This window comes from Anopheles ziemanni (assembly GCF_943734765.1).
Source record: "Anopheles ziemanni chromosome X unlocalized genomic scaffold, idAnoZiCoDA_A2_x.2 X_unloc_104, whole genome shotgun sequence".
Lineage (NCBI taxonomy): Eukaryota > Metazoa > Arthropoda > Insecta > Diptera > Culicidae > Anopheles > Anopheles ziemanni.
Genome location: NW_026689713.1, coordinates 1 through 16,347, shown reverse-complemented (window position 1 = coordinate 16,347; position 16,347 = coordinate 1). Strand labels below are relative to the sequence as shown.

The 16,347-nt window shown below is 42.6% G+C and overlaps 1 protein-coding gene across 1 annotated transcript; it reads left to right on the top strand.

Annotated features, from left to right (window-relative positions):
• Window positions 1-1,230: 1,230 nt before the first annotated feature.
• On the top strand, window positions 1,231-6,348 carry LOC131291543 (uncharacterized; the record flags this gene model as incomplete). The annotated part of the gene is made up of 2 exons (XM_058320726.1): window positions 1,231-2,115; window positions 2,416-6,348. Coding segments are annotated over exons 1-2 (4,818 nt in total), but the record flags the coding sequence as incomplete, so codon positions are not given.
• Window positions 6,349-16,347: the final 9,999 nt, after the last annotated feature.

Sequence of the window (16,347 nt, the reverse complement as noted above, 5' to 3'; positions counted from 1 at the left end):
ACTTAGGCACACGTTGCCTTATACATGACTTCGAACAAATACACAAGTCCGAACCTGCGGGTTGAGACTTAGGCACAAGTTGCCTTATACATGACTTCGAACAAATACACAAGTCCGAACCTGCGGGTTGAGACTTAGGCACAAGTTGCCATATGAAAGTTGACGAAACACTAACAAGTCCGAACCTGCGAGTTGAGACTTAGGCACACGTTGCCTTATACATGACTTCGAACAAATACACAAGTCCGAACTTGCGGGTTGAGACTTAGGCACAAGTTGCCTTATACATACATTGGCCAAATAAACAGAAGTCCGAACCTGCGGGTTGAGACTTAGGCACAAGTTGCCATATTATATTCGATCAAACACTAAGTAGTCCGAACCTGCGGGTTGAGACTCAAGACCGTAACAAGATGTCACTATACAAGTCCGAACCTAAGGGTTGAGACTTAATGCGATCTAGATACCAAGTTGACATCCAATACCTGTTGAGCAAAACCAAAGATTCCCTGTTCTCGAATGATTACACTATATAACAGGGAATCATGAAGAAATCAAGCAAGCGTGAAACAAAGTCATCACTTGGGCATGCTCGATAGCCAACCACATGACCTTAACCTAAGAGAGCATGCAAACCACATGATACCTATAAACGATTAACCCGCCCTAGTTCAATCGTTCACCAAGTGATGACTTCAGTATGGCTAAGAGAAAAACTTTTAAATGGGAAAAACTCTAAGTCCGAACCTCCGGGTTGAGACTTCCGCGTCGGAGGTGGGCGCACCTCCTATTCGAAAGATGGTGAATCAGGGGTGTTCGATCAGCAATGGTCGGATGCCCCGTCGTAGTCCAACTATGACTGATCAGGCAAAAATTGACATTCAAACACGTAAACAAAAACATAGGCAATTATGGCAATTACGGCCATAATTGATTTATAGGGCCGAACCCGTTACGTCAAAAAGGGGAACTAAAAGGGAGTTACAAAAAGGTTATAAAAGATAGTTGCAATAAAGCAAAACTCTCTCTTCCACCAAAAATCACCCGGGTAATTATAAAACGCAGCTGAAGCCATCCGAAACATACCCCGAAAGAAAACTCGCGCAAGAACATTGGTGCCGTGACCAGGATTCTTGAAATACGAACGTTGGTTAACTTTATCTTCGCGATTTCGGGCCGTTTTCATTGCGCGATACCATAAACGCTACGTACGCCGTTTTTCGATTCAAAATGCCCGCGGAACCCATCATCCTTTCGTCGAGAAGAGCGATCCTTCTCGTTTCACTCAGCCGTTACGAAAGCTTCGTTCGCGATTTTCAACAAGACCGTGATCTTGTTGAAGTAGAAGCCAGAATATCCAAGTTCGAAAGGTTATGTGAAGATCTTGAAAAGCTGCAGCAGGAGCTTGAAGACGGAGCTACAACCGAAGAGGAGGTCAAGCAAAATGAAGCTCTTCGCGCCGATTTCGAGCCTCGTTTGATACGGGTGGAAGCAGAACTGAAGGCAAAAAGACCCTCACAAGGCTCGTCATTTAATGCCACCGGTAATTCCTTGGCTGGTATTAAACTTCCGACCATATCACTGCCTCAGTTTCATGGGGATTACATGGAATGGCTTACGTTTCGGGACACGTTCGAGTGTCTGATTCACGACAACCGTGATCTTCCCGCCATCCAAAAGTTTCATTACTTGCGCGCAGCGATTAAGGGTGAAGCAGCACAAGTGATAGAAGCGATCACTATTAGCGCGGCAAATTACGAGATAGCGTGGCAGGCATTAACGGCGCGCTACTCCAACGAATATTTATTGAAAAAACGTCACTTGCAAGCACTGTTCACTATGACGCCCGCGAAAAGGGAAACCGCGACCGCACTGCACCTCTTAGTGGACGAGTTCGAACGGCACAAGAAAACCCTTGACCATCTTGGGGAAAGGACGGATACATGGGGTGTTTTGCTGGAACACTTGTTGTGCACCAAGTTGCCAACAAGCACACTGAGGGACTGGGAGGAGCACGCATCAAACGAAGAAAGCCCGACGTATGCTAGCCTGATTGTTTTCTTGCAGCGCCGTATGCGAGTGCTTGAAACGCTATCGGTGAACAAGGAGCAGGATGTCAGTTTTAGCGAAGCGCAACATCATACAAAACGGATGCCACCCACGCGGCTAGGAAGCTTTGCAGCGGCATCAAATGCTGTACGCAAATGCTCTCTGTGCGATTCAGAGCATTTTATTGCAAAGTGTTCCCGATTCATTGCATTGAGCCCGAACGAACGCCATCGCACCGTAATGAACGCACGATTATGTTTGAATTGCCTTCGAGACAATCACCGCGCCCGCGACTGCACTTCGCAGTACAAATGCCGCCACTGTAATTCACAACACCACACTATGTTGCACTCACACACGTCACAGGATCACTCTGCCGGAACATTCTCCACTGCCATGCCAGCTGCGAGCATTGGACCAGCCACTAACGATCACACGGCAAATCTTCAGCGAACTTTCGCAGCAGCAATGGAGCGAGCACCAACGCAGGTTTTGCTCCAAACTGCCATCATCAATATAGTTGATTCTTTCGGATTAGTTCATCCAGCTCGAGCACTTTTGGACAGTGCCTCGCAGCCTGATATGATAAGCAGTCAGCTCGCTCATCGACTGAGGCTAAAAAGAAAGAAGGTTAATGTTATGCTGCAGGGTGCAGGCCAATCTACCCGTCCGCTGAAAGAATCCGTTCACGCGAAGATTGCCTCACGAACGAAACAGTTTGAAGTGGGTGTCGAATTTTTGATTGTCGACAAGTTGATGGCTAATCTGCCGCTGCGGGACGTTAACACGACGAGCTGGAACATCCCGTCCGAGTTGATCCTAGCCGATCCAGAGTTCTACAAATCTTCGGCAATCGACATTATTCTTGGCGCTCGACATTATGCTGCTTTCTTCGAAGGTAGCGCCCAGCTCAAACTAGCACCTACCCTTCCAACTCTGCAGGAAAGCGTATTCGGATGGGTCGTCACTGGTTCGATTGGATCGCCAGAGCCTTCGGAAGGCACTTCTAATGTTGCTCACACGACAGCTGTAATTTGTATGACAACTCTAGAAGAATCCATCGAGCGGTTTTGGAAATCAGAAGAGTTATGGTTCAACGATGGCTACTCACCCGAAGAACGCCAATGTGAGGCTATTTACCGAAACACAACCCAGCGGGATCCATCGGGTCGATACATAGTTCGTCTTCCGAAGCAACCAGATTTCTTTGACAAACTTGGACTGTCAAGGGATATGGCTTTGAACCGCTTCATACTTCTCGAAAGAAGACTCCAACGTGATCCAGACCTAAAAGAAGAATACCACAAGTTCATGAAAGAGTACTTGGAACTGGGGCACATGACTCCCACGTCTCCAGCAGACAATGATCACGGGTATTACTTACCGCACCATCCCGTTTTGAAAGAATCTAGTACGACGACAAAGCTCCGGGTCGTTTTCGACGGATCAGCGAAGACATCTACTGGATATTCGCTAAACGATGCATTGCGTGTCGGTCCAGTAGTGCAAGACCAGTTGCTGGATATAATTCTTCGTTTTCGCACCTACAAAGTAGCGCTCGTTGGTGACATCGCGAAAATGTACAGGCAGATAGAAGTCCATCCTGATGACCGTCGGTTTCAACGCGTGTTGTTTCGATTCTCACCGGATGCTTCAGTGGAGACTTACGAGCTGAATACGGTGACCTACGGGCTTGCTCCATCTTCTTTTTTGGCTACGCGTACGTTGCTGCAGTTGGCCGAGGATGAAGGCACGAACTTTCCGCATGCTGCACAAGCTTTGGTTCAAAATTTCTACGTGGACGACTTCATCGGTGGTGCTGATTCAGAGGAGCAAGCAAAGCAGCTACGAGAGGAGCTCGATGAATTGTTAAAAAAGGGTGGATTCTCTCTGCGAAAATGGACCTCTAGTAAGTTGGCCGTGCTCTCTGGTTTGACGGAGGATCAGATCGGAACGCAGTCAACGCTTCAATTTATGCCCGACGAGAAGATAAAGGCACTCGGTATCGCTTGGGAGCCCGAAGCTGACGTTTTATCCTTCGAGTCGCGGATCGACGCCGACACTAGCTACCCCACAATGCGGTTAATATTCTCTGGCATCTCCCGAATGTTCGATCCGATAGGATTGATATCGCCGATCATCATTCGCGCTAAGTTGCTGATGCAGGAATTGTGGGTGCAGAAGCCTGGCTGGGATAATCCTGTTTCTGACAGCATCTATAAAAAGTGGACATCCATTAAATCCGACTGGCCAATTATTTCCGGTTATAAAAGTGATCGCTACGCTCTCTTACCTGATTCTCGCGTTCAGTTACATACGTTTTGTGATGCCTCTGAAGCCGCGTTCGGTGCATGTATTTACTCGCGTTGTGAAAACAAACAAGGACACGTACGAATCTCGCTATTAGCATCGAAGTCACGTTTAGCACCACTAAAACGGGTTACATTACCGCGATTAGAACTTAATGCAGCCGTTACAGGAGCGCATTTATACGATCGTGTGAAGCAGGCGATGGGACTCGAATCAGCGGAGTCATATTTTTGGTCCGACTCGACAGTTACGCTGCATTGGCTGAGTTCACCGCCCAACAATTGGAAAACGTATGTAGGCAATCGCGTCGCGGAGGTACAAGCCTACTCACATCTCCATCCCTGGAAACACATTGCGGGATGTTCGAATCCTGCTGACTTGGTATCACGAGGCGTGACCGCAGCAGATTTCGTGAAAAGTGCACTGTGGAGCAGCGGTCCAGAGTGGTTAATTCGTCCAGCGTCTGAATGGCCAAATTCAACACCAACGGTTGTGGATGGTGCCGAGCTAGAGATTCGTCAAGTGAGTGCAGCGGTTGCCGTCATCGAGACAGTGCATCCTTGGTTCGAGCGGTACTCATCATACACCAAGCTTCTACGCGTCATTGGGTATTGCCTTAGATTCGTGCGCAATGCTAAGGAGAAGTGCCGTACTCGCCGCGATCCATTGGAGCCCCCAGCGTCATCAACTATCACTCCGGACCTCATGGAAGCTGCTAAAACTGTGCTATGCAAGCTGGCACAGCAAGACGCATTTCCAACGGAGCTCGAGCGGTTGAGGAAGCGTGAGGTGGTTCCAAAGCGCTCACCACTTAGACGTCTGAGCCCGTTCATCGACAGCGAAGGAGTTATGAGAGTAGGAGGGCGCCTCAAGCTCTCACAACTGCCTTATCAATCGAAACATCCAATTCTTCTGCCCAAGAAGCACATCTTCGCACGCCGCATCGCAGAGCACCTTCATAGAGAACTCATACATGGTGGCGGAAGATTGCTGCTTTCCCAGATTCGCGAAGAATTTTGGCCACTCGACGGACGACATCTGGTGAAAAGCGTCGTTAGACACTGCTTACGATGCATTCGCCAACAGCCCATACTTGAGCAGCAACAAATCGGGCAGTTACCATCATTGCGGATCACACCGAATCGACCGTTCGCGACCATCGGAGTGGACTATGCTGGGCCGATCTACCTACGACCGATCCACAAACGAGCAGAGCCCGCCAAAGCATACCTCTGCGTATTTGTTTGCTTTGCTACGAAGGCTGTTCACCTGGAACTAGTGGGTGATTTGACCACTGCTGGTTTCCTAGCATCACTTCGACGGTTTGCATCGCGCCGAGGACGTCCGTCCCATATCTACTCGGACAACGGTAAAAACTTCGAAGGCGCAGCCCGGGAGCTTAGTGAGCTATTCGAGATGTTCCATGATGAGGAGCAAAGCAACATCATCGTTTCGACTTGTGCTGATATGGGCATCACTTGGCACTTCAGTCCACCAAGGGCTCCACACTTTGGCGGATTGTGGGAAGCTGCAGTGAAGACCGCCAAAAGACACCTGTTTCGCCAGCTGGGCAGCACGAGACTGCCTTATGAAGGATACATCACTGTGCTGCACCAAATAGAGGCAGCAATGAATTCGCGTCCGCTGTTACCTATGTCGGACGACCCCAACGATTTAGCCGCTTTAACACCTGCACATTTTCTTATAGGCACATCCATGAACGCCATCCCCGAGCCGGACTATTCAAACCGAAAGACGTACACCCTGAGCGAGTGGCAGAAGTGGCAACTGCTCGTCCAGCGCTTCTGGAAACATTGGGCCAGCGAGTATCTACAAGAGATGCAAAGGGATACGATGAAGACCTGCAGCAATTCAGATTTCGCACCTGGCAGACTGGCAATCCTGATGGACGAGGCTCTTCCTACAACACAATGGCCACTTGCGCGGATAGTTGAGACACACCCCGGCACGGATAGTTTGACGCGTGTGGTAACATTAAGAACTGCAAAGGGAATTTCGGTTAGGCCAATCGCATCCAAACATATGAATTTTTAAGAATTTATGAAAAATCGACTAAGTCCGAGTTGCCTTTAAGTAGGGATGCTGTATTAAGATGGGAGATCAAGAAGTTCAAGATTCATCTCCTTGCAGCATCCCATGCATCTCCCAGCATCCTAACATATGTTTTTCTTAGAATTTATGAAAAATCGACTAAGTCCGAGATGCCTTTAAGTAGGGATGCTGTATTAAGATGGGAGATGAAGAAGATCAAGATTCATCTCCATGCAGCATCCCATTCATCTCGCAGCATCCTAACATATGTTTTTCTTAGAATTTATGAAAAATCGACTAAGTCCGAGATGCCATGAAGTAGGGATGCTGTATTAAGATGGGAGATGAAGAAGATCAAGATTCATCTCCATGCAGCATCCCATTCACTTCGCAGCATCCTAACATATGAATTTCTTAGAATTTATGAAAAATCGACTAAGTCCGAGATGCCTTTAAGTAGGGATGCTGTATTAAGATGGGATATGAAGAAGATCAAGATTCATCTCCATGCAGCATCCCATTCATCTCGCAGCATCCTAACATATGTTTTTCTTAGAATTTATGAAAAATCGACTAAGTCCGAGATGCCTTTAAGTAGGGATGCTGTATTGAGAAGGGAGATGAAGAAGATCAAGATTCATCTCCATGAAGCATCCCATTCATCTCGCAGCATCCTAACATATGTTTTTCTTATAATTTATGAAAAATCGACTAAGTCCGAGATGCCTTTAAGTAGGGATGCTGTATTGAGATGGGAGATGAAGAAGATCAAGATTCATCTCCATGCAGCATCCCATGCTTCTCGCAGCATTCAAACATATGAATTTTTAAGAATTTATGAAAAATCGACTAAGTCCGAGATGCCTTTAAGTAGGGATGCTGTATTAAGATAAGAGATGAAGAAGATCAAGATTCATCTCCATGCAGCATCTCATTCATCTCGCAGCATCCTAACATATGAATTTCTTAGAATTTATGAAAAATCGACTAAGTCCGAGATGCCTTTAAGTAAGGATGCTGTATTAAGATGGGAGATGAAGATGATCAAGATTGCATGAATCTATGCAGCATCCCATTCATCTCGCATCATCCTAACATATGTTTTTCTTAGAATTTATGAAAAATCGACTAAGTCCGAGATGCCTTTAAGTAGGGATGCTGTATTAAGATGGTAGATGAAGAAGATCAAGATTCATCTCCATGCAGCATCCCATTCATCTCCCAGCAACCGAACATATGAATTTCTTAGAATTTATGAAAAATCGACTTAGTTCGAGATGCCTTTAAGTAGGGATGCTGTATTAAGATGGGAGATGAAAAAGATCAAGATTCATCTCCATGCAGCATCCCATTCATCTCGAAGCATCCTAACAAATGAATTTCTGAGAATTTATGAAAAATCGACTAAGTCCGAGATGCCTTTAAGTAGGGATGCTGTATTGAGATGGGAGATGTAGAAGATCAAGATTCATCTCCATGCAGCATCCCATTCATCTCGCAGCATCCTAACATATGTTTTTCTTAGAATTTATGAAAAATCGACTAAGTCCGAGATGCCTTTAAGTAGGGATGCTGTATTAAGATGGGAGATGAAGAAGATCAAGATTCATCTCCATGCAGCATCCCATTCATCTTGAAGCATCCTAACATATGAATTTCTTAGAATTTATGAAAAATCGACTAAGTCCGAGATGCCTTTAAGTAGGGATGCTGTATTAAGATGGGAGATGAAGAAGATCAAGATTCATCTCCATGCAGCATCCCATTCATCTCGCAGCATCCTAACATATGTTTTTCTTAGAATTTATGAAAAATCGACTAAGTCCGAGAGTCCTTTAAGAAGGTATGCTGTATTAAGATGGGAGATGAAGAAGATCAGGATTCATCTCCATGCAGCATCCCATTCATCTCGCAGCATCCTTACATATGAATTTCTTAGAATTTATGAAAAATCGACTAAGTCCGAGATGCCTTTAAGTAGGGATGCTGTATTAAGATGGGAGATGTAGGAGATCAAGATGCATCTCCATGCAGCATCCCATTCATCTCCCAGCATCCTAACATATGAATTTCTATGAATTTATGAAAAATCGACTAAGTCCGAGATGCCTTTAAGTAGGGATGCTGTATTAAGATGGGAGATGAAGAAGATCAAGATTCATCTCCATGCAGCATCCCATTCATCTCGCAGCATCCTAACATATGAATTTCTAAGAATTTATGAAAAATTGACTAAGTCCGAGATGCCTTTAAGTAGGGATGCTGTATTGAGATGGGAGATGTAGGAGATCAAGATTCATCTCCATGCAGCATCCCATTCATCTCCCAGCATCCTAACATATGAATTTCTTAGAATTTATGAAAAATCGACTAAGTCCGAGATGCCTTTAAGTAGGGATGCTGTATTAAGATGGGAGATGAAGAAGATCAAGATTCATCTCCATGCAGCATCTGATTCATCTCGCAGCATCCTAACATATGAATTTCTTAGAATTTATGAAAATTCGACTAAGTCCGAGATGCCTTTAAGTAGGGATGCTGTATTAAGATGGGAGATGAAGAAGATCAAGATTCATCTCCATGCAGCATCCCATTCATCTCGCAGCATCCTAACATATGAATTTCTTAGAATTTATGAAAAATCGACTAAGTCCGAGATGCCTTTAAGTAGGGATGCTGTATTAAGATGGGAGATGGAGAAGATCAAGATTCATCTCCATGCAGCATCCCATTCATCTCGCAGCATCCTAACATATGTTTTTCTTAGAATTTATGAAAAATCGACTAAGTCCGAGATGCCTTGAAGTAGGGATGCTGTATTGAGATGGGAGATGTAGGAGATCAAGATTTATCTCCATGCAGCATCCCATTAATCTCCCAGAATCCTAACATATGAATTTCTTAGAATTTATGAAAAATCGACTAAGTCCGAGATGGCTTTAAGTAGGGATGCTGTATTGAGATGGGAGATGTAGGAGATCAAGATTCATCTCCATGCAGCATCCCATTCATCTCGCAGCATCCTAACATAAGTTTTTCTTAGAATTTATGAAAAAACGACTAAGTCCGAGATGCCTTTAAGTAGGGATGCTGTATTAAGATGGGAGATGGAGAAGATCAAGATTCATCTCCATGCAGCATCCCATTCATCTCGCAGCATCCTAACATAAGTTTTTCTTAGAATTTATGAAAAATCGACTAAGTCCGAGATGCCTTTAAGTAGCGATGCTGTATTAAGATGGGAGATGAACAAGATCAAAATTCATCTCCATGCAGCATCCCATTCATCTCGCAGCATCCTAACATATGTTTTTCTTAGAATTTATGAAAAATCGACTAAGTCCGAGATGCCTTGAAGTAGGGATGCTGTATTGAGATGGGAGATGTAGGAGATCAAGATTTATCTCCATGCAGCATCCCATTAATCTCCCAGAATCCTAACATATGAATTTCTTAGAATTTATGAAAAATCGACTAAGTCCGAGATGGCTTTAAGTAGGGATGCTGTATTGAGATGGGAGATGTAGGAGATCAAGATTCATCTCCATGCAGCATCCCATTCATCTCCCAGCATCCTAACATATGTTTTTCTTAGAATTTATGAAAAATCGACTAAGTCCGAGATGCCTTTAAGTAGGGACGCTGTATTAAGATGGGAGATGGAGAAGATCAAGATTCATCTCCATGCAGCATCCCATTCATCTCGCAGCATCCTAACATATGAATTTCTTAGAATTTATGAAAAATCGACTAAGTCCGAGATGCCTTTAAGTAGGGATGCTGTATTAAGATGGGAGATGGAGAAGATCAAGATTCATCTCCATGCAGCATCCCATTCATCTCGCAGCATCCTAACATATGTTTTTCTTAGAATTTATGAAAAATCGACTAAGTCAGAGATGCCTTTAAGTAGGGATGCTGTATTGAGATGGGAGATGAAGAAGATCAAGATTCATCTCCATTCAGCATCCCATTCATCTCGCAGCATCCTAACATATGTTTTTCTTAGAATTTATGAAAAATCGACTAAGTCCGAGATGCCTTTAAGTAGGGATGCTGTATTAAGATGGGAGATGAAGAAGATCAAGATTCATCTCCATGCAGCATCCCATTCATCTCCCAGCATCCCAACATATGTTTTTCTTAGAATTTATGAAAAATCGACTAAGTCAGAGATGCCTTTAAGTAAGGATGCTGTATTGAGATGGGAGATGTAGGAGATCAAGATTCATCTCCATGCTGCATCCCATTCATCTCGCTGCATCCAAACATATGTTTTTCTAAGAATTTATGGAAAATCGACTAAGTCCGAGAAGCCTTTAAGTAGGGATGCTGTATTAAGATGGGAGATGTAGGAGATCCAGATTCATCTCCATGCAGCATCCCATTTATCTCCCAGCATCCTAACATATGAATTTCTTAGAATTTATGAAAAATCGAATAAGTCCGAGAAGCCTTTACGTAGGGATGCTGTATTAAGATGGGAGATGTAGGAGATCAAGATTCATCTCCATGCAGCATCCCATTCATCTCGCAGCATCCTAACATATGAATTTCTTAGAATTTATGAAAAATCGACTAAGTCCGAGATGGCTTTAAGTAGGGATGCTGTATTAAGATGGGAGATGTAGGAGATCAAGATGCATCTCCATGCAGCATCCCATTTATCTTCCAGCATCCTAACATATGAATTTCTTAGAATTTATGAAAAATCGACTAAGTCCGAGATGGCTTTAAGTAGGGATGCTGTATTAAGATGGGAGATGTAGGAGATCCAGATTCATCTCCATGCAGCATCCCATTTATCTCCCAGCATCCTAACATATGAATTTCTTAGTATTTATGAAAAATCGAATAAGTCCGAGAAGCCTTTACGTAGGGATGCTGTATTAAGGTGGGAGATGTAGGAGATCAAGATTCATCTCCATGCAGCATCCCATTCATCTCGCAGCATCCTAACATATGAATTTCTTAGAATTTATGAAAAATCGACTAAGTCCGAGATGGCTTTAAGTAGGGATGCTGTATTAAGATGGGAGATGTAGGAGATCAAGATGCATCTCCATGCAGCATCCCATTTATCTTCCAGCATCCTAACATATGAATTTCTTAGAATTTATGAAAAATCGACTAAGTCCGAGATGGCTTTAAGTAGGGATGCTGTATTAAGATGGGAGATGGAGAAGATCAAGATTCATCTCCATGCAGCATCCCATTCATCTCCCAGCATCCTAACATATGAATTTCTTAGAATTTATGAAAAATCGAATAAGTCCGAGATGCCTTTAAGTAGGGATGCTGTATTAAGATGGGAGATGAAGAAGACCAAGATTCATCTCCATGCAGCATCCCATTCATCTCGCAGCATCCTAACATATGAATTTCTATGAATTTATGAAAAATCGACTAAGTCCGAGATGCCTTTAAGTAGGGATGCTGTATTGAGATGAGAGATGTAGGAGATCAAGATTCATCTCCATGCAGCATCCCATTCATCTCGCAGCATCCTAACATATGAATTTCTATGAATTTATGAAAAATCGACTAAGTCCGAGATGGCTTTAAGTAGGGATGCTGTATTAAGATGGGAGATGGAGAAGATCAAGATTCATCTCCATGCAGCATCCCATTCATCTCCCAGCATCCTAACATATGAATTTCTTAGAATTTATGAAAAATCGAATAAGTCCGAGATGCCTTTAAGTAGGGATGCTGTATTGAGATGGGAGATGAAGAAGATCAAGATTCATCTCCATGCAGCATCCCATTCATCTCGCAGCATCCTAACATATGAATTTCTATGAATTTATGAAAAATCGACTAAGTCCGAGATGGCTTTAAGTATTGATGCTGTATTAAGATGGGAGATGTAGGAGATCAAGATGCATCTCCATGCAGCATCCCATTTATCTTCCAGCATCCTAACATATGAATTTCTTAGAATTTATGAAAAATCGACTAAGTCCGAGATGGCTTTAAGTAGGGATGCTGTATTAAGATGGGAGATGGAGAAGATCAAGATTCATCTCCATGCAGCATCCCATTCATCTCCCAGCATCCTAACATATGAATTTCTTAGAATTTATGAAAAATCGAATAAGTCCGAGATGCCTTTAAGTAGGGATGCTGTATTAAGATGGGAGATGAAGAAGACCAAGATTCATCTCCATGCAGCATCTCATTCATCTCGCAGCATCCTTACATATGTTTTTCTTAGAATTTATGAAAAATCGACTAAGTCCGAGATGCCTTTAAGTAGGGATGTTGTATTGAGATGGGAGATGAAGAAGATCAAGATTCATCTTCGCGCAGCATCCCACTCATCTCCCAGCATCCTAACATATATTTTTCTTAGGATTAATGAAAAATCGACTAAGTCCGAGATGCCTTCAAGTAGGGATGCTGTATTAAGATAGGAGATGAAGAAGATCAAGGTTCATCTCCATGCAGCATCCCATTCATCTCCCAGCATCCCAACATATGTTTTTCTTAGAATTTATGAAAAATCGACTAAGTCAGAGATGCCTTTAAGTAGGGATGCTGTATTAAGATGGGAGATGAAGAAGATCAAGATTCATCTCCATGCAGCATCCCATTCATCTCCCAGCATCCTAACATATGTTTTTCTTAGAATTTATGAAAAATCGACTAAGTCCGAGATGCCTTTAAGTAGGGATGCTGTATTGAGATGGGAGATGTAGGAGATCAAGGTTCATCTCCATGCAGCATCTCATTTATCTCGCAGCATCCTAACATATGAATTTCTAAGAATTTATGAAAAATCGACTAAGTCCGAGATGCCTTTAAGTAGGGATGCTGTATTGAGATGGGAGATGTAGGAGATCAAGATTCATCTCCATGCAGCATCCCATTCATCTCCCAGCATCCTAACATATGTTTTTCTTAGAATATCTGAAAAATCGACTAAGTCCGAGATGCCTTTCAGTAGGGATGCTGTAGTGAGATGGGAGATGTTGGAGATCAAGATTCATCTCCATGCAGCATCCCATTCATCTCCCAGCATCCCAACATATGTTTTTCTTAGAATTTATGAAAAATCGACTAAGTCCGAGATGCCTTTAAGTAGGGACGATGTATTGAGATGGGAGATGAAGAAGATCAAGATTCATCTCCATGCAGCATCCCATTCATCTCCCAGCATCCTAACATATGTTTTTCTTAGAATTTATGGAAAATCGACTAAGTCCGAGATGCCTTTAAGTAGGGATGCTGTATTAAGATGGGAGATGAAGAAGATCAAGATTCATCTCCATGCAGCATCTCATTCATCTCGCAGCATCCTAACATATGAATTTCTATGAATTTATGAAAAATCGACTAAGTCCGAGATGCCTTTAAGTAGGGATGCTGTATTGAGATGGGAGATGTAGGAGATCAAGGTCCATCTCCATGCAGCATCCCATTCATCTCGCAGCATCCTAACATATGAATTTCTTAGAATTTATGAAAAATCGACTAAGTCCAAGATGCCTTTAAGTAGGGATGCTGTATTAAGATGGGAGATGAAGAAAATCAAGATTCATCTCCATGCAGCATCCCATTCATCTCGCAGCATCCTTACATATGTTTTTCTTAGAATTTATGGAAAATCGACTAAGTCCGAGATGCCTTTAAGTAGGGATGCTGTATTAAGATGGGAGATGAAGAAGATCAAGATTCATCTCCATGCAGCATCCCATTCATCTCGCAGCATCCTTACATATGTTTTTCTTAGAATTTATGAAAAATCGACTAAGTCCGAGATGCCTTTAAGTAGGGATGCTGTATTGAGATGGGAGATGTAGGAGATCAAGATTCATCTCCATGCAGCATCATATTCATCTCGCAGCATCCTAACATATGAATTTCTTAGAATTTATGAAAAATCGACTAAGTCCGAGATGCCTTTAAGTAGGGATGCTGTATCGAGATGAGAGATGAAGAAGATCAAGATTAATCTCCATGCAGCATCCCATTCATCTCGCAGCATACAAACATATGTTTTTCTTAGAATTTATGAAAAATTGACTAAGTCCGAGATGCATTTAAGTAGGAATGCTGTATTAAGATGGGAGATGAAGAAGATCAAGATTCATCTCCATGCAGCATCCCATTCATCTCGCAGCATCCTAACATATGAATTTCTGAGAATTTATGAAAAATCGACTAAGTCCGAGATTCCTTTAAGTAGGGATGCTGTATTAAGATGGAAGATGAAGAAGAGCAAGATTCATCTCCATGCAGCATCCCATTCATCTCCCAGCATCCTTACATATGTTTTTCTTAGAATTTATGAAAAATCGACTAAGTCCGAGATGCCTTTAAGTAGGGATGCTGTATTAAGATGGGAGATGAAGAAGGTCAAGATTCATCTCCATGCAGCATCCCATTCATCTCGCAGCATACAAACATATGTTTTTCTTAGAATTTATGAAAAATTGACTAAGTCCGAGATGCATTTAAGTAGGAATGCTGTATTAAGATGGGAGATGAAGAAGATCAAGATTCATCTCCATGCAGCATCCCATTCATCTCGCAGCATCCTAACATATGAATTTCTGAGAATTTATGAAAAATCGACTAAGTCCGAGATTCCTTTAAGTAGGGATGCTGTATTAAGATGGAAGATGAAGAAGAGCAAGATTCATCTCCATGCAGCATCCCATTCATCTCGCAGCATCCTAACATATGAATTTCTATGAATTTATGAAAAATCGACTAAGTCCGAGATGCCTTTAAGTAGGGATGCTGTATTCAGACGGGAATTGAAGAAGATCAAGATTCATCTCCATGCAGCATCCCATGCATCTCGCAGCATCCTAACATATGTTTTTCTAAGAATTTATGAAAAATCGACTAAGTCCGAGATGCCTTTAAGTAGGGATGCTGTATTAAGATGGGAGATGAAGAAGATCAAGATTCATCTCCATGCAGCATCCCATTCATCTCGCAGCATCCTAACATATGTTTTTCTGAGAATTTATGAAAAATCGACTAAGTCCGAGATGCCTTTAAGTAGGGATGCTGTATTGAGATGGGAGATGTAGGAGATCAAGATTCATCTCCATGCAGCATCCCATTCATCTCGCAGCATCCTAACATATGTTTTTCTTAGAATTTATTAAAAATCGACTAAGTCCGAGATGCCTTTAAGTAGGGATGCTGTATTAAGATGGGAGATGAAGAAGATCAAGATTCATCTCCATGCAGCATCCCATGCATCTCGCAGCATCCTAACATATGTTTTTCTTAGAATTTATGAAAAATCGACTAAGTCCGAGATGCCTTTAAGTAGGGATGCTGTATTGAGATGGGAGATGAAGAAGATCAAGATTCACCTCCATGCAGCATACCATTCATCTCGCAGCATCCTAACATATGTTTTTCTAAGAATTTATGAAAAATCGACTAAGTCCGAGATGCCTTTAAGTAGGGATACTGTATTGAGATGGGAGATGAAGAAGATCAAGATTCATCTCCATGCAGCATCTCATTCATCTCGCAGCATCCTAACATATGTTTTTCTTAGAATTTATGAAAAATCGACTAAGTCCGAGATGCCTTTAAGTAGGGATGCTGTATTAAGATGGGAGATGAAGAAGATCAAGGTTCATCTCCATGCAGCATCCAATTCAACTCGCAGCATCCTAACATATGTTTTTCTTAGAATTTATTAAAAATCGACTAAGTCCGAGATGCCTTTCAGAATGGATGCTGTATTAAGATGGGAGATGAAAAAGATCAAGATTCATCTCCATGCAGCATCCCATTCATCTCATAGCATGCTAACATATGTTTTTCTTAGAATTTATGAACAATCGACTAAGTCCGAGATGCCTTTAAGTAGAGATGCTGTATTAAGATGGGAGATGAAGAAGATCAAGGTTCATCTCCATGCAGCATCCCATTCATCTCGCAGCATCCTAACATATGTTT